Source organism: Alligator sinensis, unplaced genomic scaffold (genome assembly GCF_000455745.1).
Source record: "Alligator sinensis unplaced genomic scaffold, ASM45574v1 scaffold456_1, whole genome shotgun sequence".
Taxonomy (NCBI): Eukaryota; Metazoa; Chordata; order Crocodylia; family Alligatoridae; genus Alligator; species Alligator sinensis.
The window spans coordinates 99876-110246 of NW_005842311.1; the positions used below are offsets into that span (position 1 = coordinate 99876).

Genomic DNA, 10371 nt, shown 5'->3' on the forward strand with positions numbered 1-10371 from the left:
GGGGTGGGGAGAGGGAAAGATCATGGAGGGTTGAGGATGGGATCGGGGAAGATGACCAGGGATGGTGATGGACTATGTCCAACTACTTGCTGCTGATCCCCTGTGCCTCAGGTCAGACCAAGTCTCTTTTTTGGTCAAATCTGGCCCCGGCCTGAAGTGGTGGGGGGAGGTGGGGAGTGACCCCAGCCCTGGCCTAAGGTGGGAGGAGGGCCGGCCGCAGACCTCTGTCTCCTCCCACCCTCTCCTCCCTACCCACCATCATTCTTGACAGGCAATTTGCTAGTAGCTCATAAAAACAAAAAGTCTAACCAAGATTGCTCAAATAACATAATTCTATTTGTTTCCTTATCTTCTCACTAACATTGTCTTTTAATATAAGCATGTACTAAAACTCACATTAATCTATGGCAGGGACAGAGCCTTTGGATTTATTGCATAGAACTTTGCAATACAAGCTCAAGAAGTGTACTAGCACTAACTTATATGAAACTCTTTCTTGGTGAGGCTCACAGATACTTGGTAAGATTCAAGTATGTTGGGTTTTACTTCAGGGTGTCAAGAGATGTATATCTGGAAAGCATAGATGTTTTGTTCTTTTCCCCTCAATTTATTTCATTTCTCTACCATTCAACCTGTACTTTGTCAGTTCGAAGCCTTCCCAGTTTCTGGATCTTTATCTTTGTCTTACTTTCTTCAGGTCTCTTACGAAAGTCCTAGTTTTCTTGTCTCCCAATCTTTGCTTGGTCTTGACAGTGCCAGTACTCACTCCCATTCTCAGTACCAGTTCCTTATCCTCCATGTTTTCAGTCCTGGTTCCAGTCCCAGTTCCAGTCTTTTCCTCCAGGTTCATTGTCTTAAGCTGTTTGCCCTGCATCAGTTATAGCTTTTGATTCAAGGTTCTTCCTCTTGCATGCAGGTGGGCACTGAAAGCAAAGGAGAGACAGACTTGCTTTCAATTCTGGTCCACAAGCAAGCTGAGACTTTCAGAGAAAAGAGAGAGTCTGGCTTTTGATGGCAATAATCTTCTCAGTGGTGCTTTCAAATGTGTTAGAGAAATATCCTGATGGGAAAGACATGTTCCATCAGAGCCTATTCACTTCTGTTGCTTTCTTAAAATGCCAGTCATTGAAATTGCACTGAAAACAGATTCTGAGATACTGTGGGGTGGGGTAAGGGATGTTGCTTATCTCTAAATTCTCTCAAAATGAGAACATAAATAATTATAACAGCAATCAAATAATTATAGTGACAATAACAATTAGAAAGTGTTTTGCTGCCAGGGCATGGTTGCTATAGGTCTTCAGAGGATGTTTTACATCATAAGTCCAAATGATACCAGAGTAAATTTCAAAAAATAGCTACAATCCTCAACCCCAGGTGGCTTCACTGGAGGGAAAGGCATTGTCCATAATTGTATATAATATAAAAACCAACACTAATCAGACTCATTACAAATCCTCTGCTGATTTCTGTTCCCTGTGTAGATGTTTACAGATTGTGAATTAGCTGCTCCTTAACCTTGGATAAGCAAAATAAATTGAGCTCCTTGAAGTATCTATTCAGTTCAAAATCAAAAAGAACGTTAAGTATATACGACTAAAAAACAGCTTATGGAAGTAGCAATTCAAGTGAAAAGTCATGGACTCTCAGAGGGCTTGCTTCTCTTGTTTTATTATTTTTGTGGCTATGATTAAGGATAGATGTCTACCCCAGGCCCCTGCAGAGCTCCATTATTTTCAAATGGTGAACTTGTAGTCAGAATCCTTTGTTGCGTTGGTTGTTTTTTAAGTTATTGGGGATGGTGGGAATACTGGCCAGAGCCAGCACCTCTGAAAAATACAGAACTTTACAATATTAATTACCATCCTGTCTGAGCATCCTTTGAAGTCAAGCTATTTATACAACACTTTTTCTAATTAAACAATCTCTTCCAGACATGTCTTCCTCTCTCTCCCCTGTATGTAAACTTTTGGAGAAGAGAAACAACGAATGACTGTACATAGAAAATAACATATGACCAGGCACGTTCTCAGATAGCATGCTTCTTGTATGTGGTGCTGCATGACCTGAGGGGCACCTGTGAGGCATTTTTTTCTCAGAGCTGAGAACAGCCAGCGTCTTCCTAGAAAAATAGGCAGATGGCTCAGTAATGTTCCTGAGCACAGAAAGGAATGAATACATCAGGATGTTGGAAGATAAAGAAAACAATTCAATATATTTTTTGGAAGGGAGGAAGGAAAGGGGGAGTGTGTGGGTGGAAGAGGGAAAGTACTTTTTAGCTTTATTTTACATTACACCGAGGAAGTTAAAAAACAAACAAACCAAAAAGGTAACATCTATTGTACTGGGAGAGGGAAAATATGAAAAAACATTATTTTAGCTTGTATTCAGCTAATCATGTAACACTTTATATTTAAGGAGACAATATTTGGTGAGATTGAACTATAATTTGAGATTTAAATGCCACAAACTGTGTATATCTTTTCATAAAATATTTGCAAACCTAATTTATATTTTGTCCTTTAGGCTCTGGGAAAAATATATATTAGGCTTATGTATATTTACACTATTACTCAGATGCAGTATCTTGTTGTCTATATGCTGATCATGCCACATCTCTCCCCCTTTTTGCTTTTTTTTCCCCTAAACCTTTTCCAGATTTATATTTTTCATTGATGCCAACAAGAGGCATGTAGGAACAACAGAAGGTATCACTTTTTTGAGTCATATTGTAATCAATGGTAAATTCCTATCTATTTAATTGGAATCAAGACTGATTTTGTAGACCATCTGTGCAGTTTCATTTTTTGAAAACTGTCAAATGTAGTATGCTACCTCTGTGCTAAAAAAGCCATGTATATTTTAGCTGATGCATGACTTACTGGAATTTAGTAGGCTTGACAAGTTTAGAATGACAATAAGTAAAGTCTATGTATCATTGACCTAATCACAATTATTGTTTGGTTTTAGTCATAGTGAATTGCACAATCACAATATGGTTTTAACACACAGATAGAATTTGAAATTGAAAATACCTTCCAGGCTGTATCATAGTCAGCTTAATAGGATTTAATAGGAAGGTTGAAGGGACATGCTATAAATGTGGTTCTACTTGAAAAATTCCAAGTAACCTTTTGAATAAATGATAGTCATATTTATGTACATTACAAAAATGCGGGCAGATGTCTGTAAGCAATAGAAAAAAAAACTGTATGTCCTTTTGAAGTGAAGACAGAGACAATGAGTATAAAGTAAGTCTCTTTATACTGAGGAAAAAGATATATATAATGCAGGGCCTGCCTCAATTTCATTAAAAAAAATAAAGTACACGGGTGAAATGGCCTTGTGTTTAAAAACTAGCATTTTTTGAGGTGGCTTTGTATTATGAAAAAATGAAGTTAGAAAAGTTGATGAGTGCAGTAGCCATTTGGCAGCATATTGGATTTAAAGGCCCATTGGATTTGATATGATATGCGATGAAGTGCCTCAGTCACTTTTTAGATCCATTAACCCTCTTATTTGGTTTCTTTCTTCTTCACTATTATCCCAGCTGAGATGATTCCAGGCCTGATCCTTTTAATTCCGCAATATACTTGATCGTGTACCTAACTTTAAATATATGAATTGCCTGTTAGAAGTCACTGAGGCTGCTGCTGAACTCTATTTTTGTAGTCCTACAAAGCTTGCAGAGCTGCACAAAATAGATTACTTTGGGTTGTGCATATGTGCAGAGCCCTGGCCAGCTGGACCACACAACAAAGTAGCTCCAAAGGCACAATTTACAGCTCGAGTGTGATAAGGAGCTGTTGTTTAGCTCTGTCCACCCCAGGGGAGCCTGTCAGTGTGTAGAACAAGCTCACTGACAGACATGCCTCATTAGCTGTTGCCACCATGGCAACCACTAATAGGGGTGTCTGCAAAGCCATCCATGGAAGCAAGGGGTGACTGGGTGATCTCATGTCCGGGACTGTCTGCAAGAAGGGAACTTGAAAAGGCTACTGGTGCTTTAGTGGCTGCTAGTACTCAAGCACCAGCAGCCCTGTAATGTTCCCCACTTGCAGACAGGTGTGTCCCCCTTGCTGCCAGGTAGCAACAGTGACCATGCTACTTGCAAACTGCCTGGGATAGCAAGGGTTTTTGGCGCTTGAGCAGCCCATGATGCTACTGCAGCCAACTTCAAGCCAATCCCTACAGGGCTCTCTTGCAACTCTCACTAGATAGGCTATCAGGGAGCCAGCTAGCCCCCTTCTACTACTCCGGTGGGATGGAAGGAGGGAGAGCAGAGCAGTGTGGGATATTTGGCATTAGAGAGACTTGTCTATATGTTAAATTAGTTGCAAAACCCTTTTGAGCCCTAAAGAAGTTGCTGTGTCAAACTTCTCTGGGGTGGAGTCCCCATTTATGCACTAGAGTCACCATTTTTATAGCATGATAAACAGTGTGGGCATGTGGCCATTCACATTTTGTCACAGAAAATTCACATATAAAGTGCAACAATTGTAACATCTGCCAGAACCCTAAGATGACACACATGATAAAAATATCTGCTACACTGAGAATTAAAACTTAGGCTGATGAAAATCAGAAACAAGGGCACTGAAATCAGTGCAGGCACACTGATTTCAGCTGATTCAGTTCAATTACTCCATATTCTCTATAGAAAAGTATCAGAATTTGAAGTTTACTTTTGTCCTGGTATTTGTTTTCAGTTGAGAGAAACTCAGCTCTTTTTTAACCATGAGAGACTTGGATTCAATTAATGTATTTATTCTTTTAATTCTAAGCAAGGATCACGCTTACTATGGCTTTTAGCTGCTGTCAGGTGATGTTATTCTATTATGAGAGAGCACCCTGTGAAACTAGGTTCCCAGCAGATGGGGAACAAAATACTTCAGCAGCAGAGCAAACAATCCAGAGGCTGAATGACCCGAGTTACTAGTTCAATTCCAGAAAAAGGCAAGAGTGTGACAGAACAGCAATAATTGGTGCAAAAGGAAACCACAGAGGTGGGAATGCAAAATATCTGATTTATGTATAGCAGTGCAAGAAATAAAGGGGATAAACAGGATGAGCTGGAAGCCATAGCCTGGGAAAGGACCTATGATCTCTTGGTGTCATAGAGACCTGGTGGGGCAGTTGTTATGACTGGATCATCAACATACAGGGTTACACTCTGTTTTGGGAGGAAAGGGAATACTGTCATCTTGTATATCAGAAATGCATACACTTTTTCCTTGGTTCAGGAGAAATAAAATGGCAGATCAGAATACATTTTGGTAAAGATAAACGGTGAAATATTCATGCTGGAGATTTGTTTAGCCCATTAAGTTAGGAAAAAGGAAGTAGATGAGGTATTCTTCAAGGAGGTAACAAAATTATCCAAAAGCTGTCAAATGGTACTGATGGGGAACTTCTATTTTCTGGGCATCCTCTGGAAGAACAATATAGCCAAAAATAAAATGTTCAGCCAGTTCCTAACTTGTGTGGATAACAACTTCCTGTTCCAGAAGGTGATGATATGACTAGGGTATCATCTATCTTGGATCTTTCCCTTGCCAATAGGGTAGACCTTGTGGAGAATGTGGAGGTGATGGGAAACTTGAGAGGAAGCAATCACAGTATGATAGAATACCAAATGATGGGGATAACATGAGGTTGACAAAACTAAGACTATATTTCAAAAAGGTGGATTTCAGCTGACTCAAGGAATTAATTGGCATGATGCCATGGGAAGATAGACTGAAGGATAAGGGCACAGCATTGGAAGCTTGACAAGAGACTGTTCTAAAATGATGGAAACACAAGAAGAATAGCAAGAGACCAATGTGGCTGCACAAGAAGCATCTAGGGTACCTCAAATTCAAGAGGAAAATATACAGGCAATGGATAAATGGGCAGGTCACCAAGAAAGCTTACCAGGAAATAGCAAGAACCTGCAGGGACAAAACCATGAAGGCCAAGGTAAAGAATGAACTGCACCTGGCAAAAGAGGTTAAGGACAACAACAAGAAGTTCTATAAGTATGTTGGTCAGAAAAGGAGGACCAAGGACACTGTGGGTCCACTGTTAACTAGCCAGGGGGAACTCTTAGCAGAAGATGCAAGGAAGGTGGAGATACTCAACAGCTACTTTGCCTCACCTAATAAAGATCATTTGGGATAAGGAAGGGGGCAAGCTGAGGGATGATATAACAAAAGACACAGAACTTTTGATGGGTATGAATGAATTAAAGTCAGCAGGGCTAAATGAACTCCTTCCCAGAGTACTGAAACAACTTTCAGAGGAGGTCCCAGAGCCCTTGGCAATAACGTTCATGAAGTAGTGGGAGATGAGTCAGATACCAGAGGACTTAAAAAAGGGCAACCCAGTGCCCCTCTCTTTTAAAAGCAGCAGAGAGGCTCTGGGGAACTACAGGCTGGTTAGCCTCACCTCAGGACTTGGGAAGTACAGAAGCATAACTGGAGGAAACCCCTTTGCAAGCATCTGGAGGAGGAAAGGCTGATCACAAGCAGCCAGTTGCATTTGCTAAGAATAAATCCTGCCACACAAACTGGATCTCCTTCTTTGACAAAGTAACTACATGAGCAGATTAAGTGTATATGGTGTATTACCTTCCTGCAGAGCTTTTGAAAAGAACCCACGTGACCTTCTCCTAGAGCAAACTGGAAAAATGTGGGCCAGACAAAACTACTATCAGGTGAATAGGCAGCTGGCTCAATAGCTGCAAACAAAGGTTAATTATTAAAAAAATGGATCCATTTCAGAATGGCAGGAGACTTTGAGTGGAGTCCCACAGGGGGGATCCTGATCCCAGTGCTGTTCAGTGCGTTTATGAATTGGTTTGATGCTGGCATAGAAGCAAGTTTGCAGACAACATGAAACTCGAAAGGCCTTTGAAAACCAAAGGATGGGATTGCAATTCAGAAGCATCTCAACAGATTGGAAAGATGGGCTGGAGCTAATAGGATGAAGTTCAGTGCTGACAAATGCAAAGCACTACACTTCTGGAATCATAATAAAAAATACAAATACAAAATGGGTGACACCTGGCTGAATGGTTGCACTAGAGAGAAGGATCTGCTAGTCTTGGTAGATCAGACTTGGGGAATTCCTTGTACCTGTGTGCCTAGACTTGGAGACCTTCCAGAGCTCACCTGCCTCACGCTGAAAGGAGGGTAATGTATCACCTGCCCTCTTTGAGGTGCTGAGTACTCTGTATGTGTGAAGGAAAGTCTAAAAATACTCAGGGTGTTATGAGCTCTGCAACAGGTCTTCCTGGGTTTGCTGTTGTTACTGTGGATTTATTATTGTTGTATTTTGATATTGACCTTTTATAATATATTCTTGTTAATTGAACTTTGGTGTGAAGTTTGTATTGGTGTTGTGCACCTCTGAATGCAGCCAGGCTGCAGGCCAACGTTCAGGAGAAATTAACCATTTGGGTGCCTCAAATCACAGACACCTGGTAGGCCATAGAGAGGCCTAACAAACCCCTGGTCATTTAATAAGGTTTTCCCTGCCAGACCTGTCTTCAGGGCTAGGGGCATTTTTTTTCCCCTCCCGCTGCTACATTTGTCATATTTCATATATATACCCTGGTTGACAACCCCTGGTATAAATTATTGTGAAAGCCTTAAAAGGAATTATATGCTGCTTACCTTATCTGTTGGAAAGAATATTTTCAATTTTACTTAATAATAAAAGAGAAATTATACAAAATGTAATGTGTATGTATGTATGTATGTGTATGTGTGTGTGTATATATATATATATATATATATATATGAAATGAAAAATAGATTTTCTAGATGGGAAGAATTGCTGCCAATCTAACCCTACCCTTCTCAAGGATTTTTGTTATAAACAAAATAGATATGTAAGAAAAATAAATTGACATTAACATCAAAATATTCTTTTTTAGAGGGTTTTGTTCTGTTTGTTTTTTTTTACTTTCATCTCAATGTCCTTATTTTTTATGTTTATTTCTTCTTCTTCCTCTCATCTCCCATCTTCCTTCCAGTTGTTTCTGTCACCCTTTCTCCCATGTGCTCTTTTTTCTTTGTAATTCTATCCATCTATCTGTTTCTAATTGTCATCACTCTTCCTTCGTTGTTATCGCTCTCTCCTAATCCTTTCAACCCCTCTCTCTGTTTTTGGCTCAGGCATTTGGGCTAGGATTTTTAAAGGCATAAGCTCTCCATTTTAGGCTGGACGTATTTTAGACTGAAAGAAATAAGAAAAAATGTCTTTACTGTCTGAGCCCCCAAGACCTGGAATAGACTCCCTCCAGAAGTGGTGCAGCCACGTACTCTGAACTCATTCAAGAAACACTTGGATGCTTATCTTGCTGGGATCCTTTGACCCTAGCTGACTTCCTGCCCCAGGGCAGGTGGCTGGACTTGATCATCTTCGAGGTCCCTTCCAGCCCTAATGTCTATGAAATCTATTAAATGTTCCCATATAGCAAAGTTCTGACATGAAATTAAATCTCAATCTGAATTTTTTCTTAAGTTTTCCAAAACAAAGTTGTGATCAAGACTTCTATTTTAAGGCCAAGTTTTAATAGTTCAACAGTAAAAAAGATTTGCAAATTGTTGTGTTTGCCCATTGAAAATTCATCCCCCCCCCCTCCACCACCCATTCTGCCAAGGTTATTCTCCTATTAGGGAAGCAACATTGTCCCCAGTGGCACAAAAATGTCAGGACTTTCTTATTTTTTATAATGATATCAGTAAAATGAGGAATTTTTGTATCCTACTTTGGCTTACATCCTAAAACTCACTCAACGATGTAAAGCGCTTACAATGTAAAGCACAGTGCTTAGGCAATATTACAGCCTCATAACCTGAGTCTTCTTTTAGCTACCCATGCATGAATCAAACACCATTCAAATTCTGCCAATAGACTCATAGCAGCCAGGGGATATAACCAAAAAAAAAATCTCTCTTCTTGCATAATCGTGCAGAGAACAATTTTGTCATGTCCTTAGCATTATTCTGATTACAGTATATGCAAGCCTGATGCTACCGCCAGGAACTAACTGTTATAAGAGGGCTGGGCATTTATTGTGCCCTTTTAACCTAGTGCATTTCCGACTTGCCCAGTGGCACCATTAGAAAAAATGACACAGAGACTTAATTTTCTCTTGCATCCCCAGAATTAAGTCAGGTGTAACTCTTCCCAGAACTTAACACATATTCCCAGTATGATGGTGGAAGTGCTGAGCTTTAGCTGAGTCTAAAGATGGGATTTTCAAAAGCCCTTAGAATTGGTCAGTCCTCCCAGTGATGCCAGTTCTCCAAGTAGTTTAAAAAATATCACCTAAGGTACACGTTGTTTATTAGAAATTTAAGTTTCATTTTAAAAGAGTAAAAGGTTTTTTTTCTGCTTATTTCCTCCCCTATACCCTGGAGGATATTAAATGAGAAAAGTGGCTTTGACTCTCAGCATTTCCAATCTTTTCTTTGTAATGTGAGCTGAAACATGGAGAAGCTTAAAGAGCTTTGTATCCAATATGAGCAGAGGAATAGCTTGTAAAGTAGGGGATTTAAGGGCCAGACTGATGAGACAGTATTACTTAGTTACTGGCATCTTACTCATTTTTCCCAACTGTTGGGGTTGCAGAAAGATTGAATTGCTCTTGAGAGGTATATATCTGTCAATGGTATAAAGACATCAACATTTCATTATGTTTATGAGATTAACAATTCAGACAACTCTTAGTTTACGCAGATGTTTACCACATTTTAAAAAATGTTTTATGAAACATTTTTAATTGTACATTTATGTATTTCATATTTTAATCCTTATACTCTCTCTCTTGTATAAATCCACAGTAACCTATATTTGAATTTATACTTTTAAATCTTTTAAAATTATTTGTTAATGCTTGCAAACACGATGCTTTGTAAATAATATAAATTCAGTTTTTAATGAAAACCTGTCTTTCTAAGCCCATGTGCAAATCTCAGTCAGAAAAGGAGATTTAACAGCAACAGTACATAATTCACAAGCCCCTGCAAATTGATTTTACAGCCTTCCAGTGATGCATTTCCAGCTGATATTTGCATTATCCACAGAAGCATACATTACTGTATCATATTTATCTAAATGAAGGCTACATTGAAAAGGACATTGTTCTGTAGGAGACTAAATTAAGTATATTTTAATTAGGTAGGAAATGGAGGACACCCTCAGACACCCACTCTCTACTGTCCACATTCATGAACCTGAATCAGTGAATACTACTGAGTATAGTGCAGTCCTCAATAGTGCTACTCAAAACAGTGTATCCTTTGCTTGGTATTTGACATTTATGGGGCTGCGCCCAACTTTTTTTTTACCTTCAAAGAGTGACCTCCCCTCCCCCCC

General features: G+C 39.4%; 1 protein-coding gene across 1 annotated transcript in view; it reads left to right on the forward strand.

Moving 5' to 3' along the window:
• The first annotated feature begins 5949 nt into the window (after positions 1-5949).
• The window catches only part of CNTNAP2 (contactin associated protein like 2), a 1052534-nt gene continuing 1048112 nt past the window's right edge, over positions 5950-10371 (forward strand). The window contains exon 1 of the mRNA XM_025209846.1: positions 5950-6108. Within this exon, the coding sequence (XP_025065631.1) occupies positions 5950-6108 (159 nt within the window). The remainder of the gene's footprint in view (positions 6109-10371) is intronic.